The 3391-nt window shown below is 58.3% G+C and overlaps 1 protein-coding gene across 1 annotated transcript; it reads right to left on the reverse strand.

Moving 5' to 3' along the window:
• Positions 1-1116: 1116 nt before the first annotated feature.
• LOC101774354 (thaumatin-like protein 1b) lies at positions 1117-3181 on the reverse strand. The gene is made up of 3 exons (XM_004952337.3): positions 3038-3181; positions 2234-2933; positions 1117-1499 (listed from the first exon to the last, which is right to left on the reverse strand). Exons 1-3 carry the CDS (start codon positions 3102-3104, stop codon positions 1325-1327), a joined length of 942 nt encoding a protein of 313 aa, XP_004952394.1. The 5' UTR covers positions 3105-3181; the 3' UTR covers positions 1117-1324.
• Between the last annotated feature and the right edge of the window lie 210 nt (positions 3182-3391).

Consider the following 3391-nt stretch of genomic DNA (forward strand, 5'->3'; position numbering starts at 1 on the left):
ACGTCCGGGCACATCCCACATCACCACCATGGTCCCACAAGCGTACCCTGCACACTCTGGTCCCACCACCACGGTGGCGCCACAAAATTGCAGACCTACATCGCCGACAAGGAGAAGAGAAGGGTAGCGCCGAAGTGGTGTATTGTCTCCACTCCCACCACCAGCTGTCCCGACGCCGACCCACACGCAGCCACAGTCGCATGGCCGGGCTTCTTCCCGAGTCTTGCGCCTTCCTCCCCGTCAACCGGGGCGGCCGCCAGGCCGGGGACGCCGCTCTCCCACCGCCGGCAGCACCCATCCATGCAAGGTGTAGGGCAAGGCACTGCTAGCACCTAGCGCGAGCGGCAGACCGGCCGCATCGGCGCGCGGGTAGGGCGGACCGCCATCGGCCCCCATCGCCACGGCCGCAGCAGGCGGCTGGCGGCCCCATCGGCACGGCGCGAGGGGCAGGCCAGCCGAGGGCGCCCCACCCCGCGTTGGCTGCCGCATGCCATAGATCCGGCTGCCGGGGGGCCAGATCCGGTCCCTAAGACCCCGGATCCGCCGCCCCGCGCCGCCATCGTCACCCCGGTTGGTGGAGCCGCTCCGCACCGCTCCCCCGCCTGGAAGCGATGCGCGCCGCCAAAAATACCTCGCCGCCGCCGTCCTCAAAGCCTGCGTGGACTTTCGGCAGGCCCCTCCGGCGGCAGCAGGGGAGGGGAGAGGGAGGGGGTGGCGGTGGCTGGTGGCGCGGCCGCCCGAGTCGCCCGAGCGGGAGCTATGCGGGCGTCCTTCGTAACTATTGGCTCGAGCTTGAGATTTCAATTTCCGCTGGTTTACATTGCTGATTTTGGTGGGGTTCCATTTGGATTTCCCCTGGTTTCGCTTGCTAATTTGGAATTGGACTTGGCTTGACACCGCTTGCCTCTCTCGCTGCGCAAAGTGATAGGACGGGAGAGAGAAGAGGAAGGTAAAGGATAGAGAGAGATGGTGCCAAAGTTTACGGTGGGACCACTTTAGATTTGTGCGTTGGGTACTGTGGTTTATATATGCAGCTTCTTACTAACCTGGCACTATGGACACTACATCTCGAAATTATGGGTTGGAACTGCCTTTAGTTGAATTCCTTCGTCGATGTGAACTTGATATTGCGCCGTTAGGCGGTCTGTGCTTTAAGGTAATTAGCTGGTAATCCCAGCTGTAACGCATTCCAATAAAGCCGGTCAATAGCCTTTCATCCAAAAATCTACAAAGAATAATTCTGGCTAATTTCGTACCTATCTAGCTGATGTTCTACACTACTGGATGCTGGGCGCCTAAACCTTTGTTTCTGTTCTGTACGTCCTCAAGAGAAGACTCCTGCCAGCACAAGCAAGATGGCGCCGAGAAGGACGACGAGGCGCGACGGTGCCCGCGCAGCCGTAGCAGCACCGGCCTGGTCACCGCCGGTGTACGTCATCGTCCTGTTGATGAGCGGGAGGTCTCCCGGTGCCTGCGAGTTGGGGCTGGAGGACTTCACACTGCAGTCACAAATCGCAACAGAAAATTTATTAGTTAACCATTTCAAGTTAGTTGAACAGTCGGGATACAAAAATCTTAGATATGAATGCTACTCTTTGAATGGGCTGGGGAAGGAAAACTGGACGACTATCACGTGTTTGATGCACACACGCAAGAGACAACGGGCCAAGCCGAGCAGCCGGCTTCGAACATCGTGTAGCAGATGGTGACGACCAGCCGGGATGAAGCGACTGCCCCGAACGGCCTCGCGGGAGAAGCCGACTAACCGTGGGAAGGGAAGGTGAACAGACGAAGACGGAACGGCTAGGTCGCGTGCGGCACGCATTCGCCCGTGTTTTTGGTGGTTTACAACAGCGAGTCGGCGTCACCGCGCTCGCGCCACCGAATGCGGTTGAGCACATTATCAAAAAAAAAAAAAACGTGGTTGAGCTGTCTGGCTGGCTAGGCGGTGGCACGGGGCTACCTTGGCCTGCTATTTTTTGTGGTTTGTTATCCACCGTCTCTCGGCGAAACCAGCCGATCACTAAAGGCCAAAAGGCAAAAGGTTCTTTGCTTTGACCTCCTTATGCAAATGGATGCGTCTCATTCATTTGGTTTGACAACGCAAAGATTGGGTTACTCCCTTCGTTGGCCTACCAAGCCACTGCTTACTATAGGCAATTAGGTGCGATGTTCAACTTAATCAACACTAAACGATCCATTTTTATCTTTCGGCTCACGTCACGCGGAGTACCTGGTCGTGCTGGGGCAGAAGCTGATGGTGTAGGTGGTGTCGCCACCAGCGCAGGTGAAGGTGGAGGTGGCATCGTCGTAGGCGTAGCTGTAGGCCCGCGGGCAAGCGTTCTTGAAGAACTGTGAGTACGCCGACGGCTTGCACGTGCTGGGGTTCCCGTACTCGCCGCTGCAGCAGTACTGAGCCGACCCGAACGCCTCGCACGCGCTCTTGCACGCCACGCCGGCGGGCGCGGCGGCGGACGTCACCCGGAGGTCGGCCGGGCACGCGCCGTTGAGGTCCACCTCGCACCCCGTGGGCGCGCAGTTGCCGCCCGGGGCTGCGCCCTGCGGTGCTACCAGCACGGGGAGGTTGTACCCGTCCACAAGGCTCACGTCGTAGAAGTCCATGCCGCCGCTGCCGTCCAGTGTGAACTCCGCGAGCGTCGCCGGTGGCGCCGCGTTGCCGCCCGCGCAGTCCTGGCGCCCTGAGCCGCAGTCGCCGGTCACGCAAGTGAACTTGCCGGTGCTGTCAGTGGAGCAGAGTGTCCGGCCCCAGAGCTTCCCTGACCATCCCGCCGGCGCCGACAGGGTCTGTGACTGGCCAGGCGCGAGCTGGAAGCCCGTGCTTTCCAGCGGCGCCGAACCGGCGCCGGACAAAACCCCAGGCCACACCGTGTACCCGCAGTTGTTGGTGATGTTGAACGACTTGGACCAAGCACCTGATTGGCGGACCAAACACAAACATTAGCAACGCACGAGAACTAAACAGAGGAATTCCAGTTTTTCTTTTCACATTCATTCATGTATGGGATCGGCTTCTTACCACTAACGGACACGGCGAGGATCACCAAGATTTTGGCAAGAGCTCTGTATGCCGCCGTCGTCGCCATTGTTGTGAGACGAGAGCAGAGCCCTTGGGCCTTGGCCGACGGTAGCGCACACGGACGGCCGGTTTGGTCAGGGGGAGAAACTTGAGCTTTCGTATTGGGATCCTGCGCCGCGCAACGAGCCATATATAAGCGCGCGCGAAATTTGTTCCGTCAACTACCATTTGGTTTGTACTACAACAAATTGATCATAATGTATTGCAAGGTTATCATAATATATACTACTTCGTCTGTCCCAAATTACTATTCGTTTTGTCTTTTCTAGATACATAACTCTTTTGATACGTGTT

This window comes from Setaria italica, chromosome I, assembly GCF_000263155.2.
Source record: "Setaria italica strain Yugu1 chromosome I, Setaria_italica_v2.0, whole genome shotgun sequence".
In the NCBI taxonomy this organism is placed as follows: Eukaryota; Viridiplantae; Streptophyta; class Magnoliopsida; order Poales; family Poaceae; genus Setaria; species Setaria italica.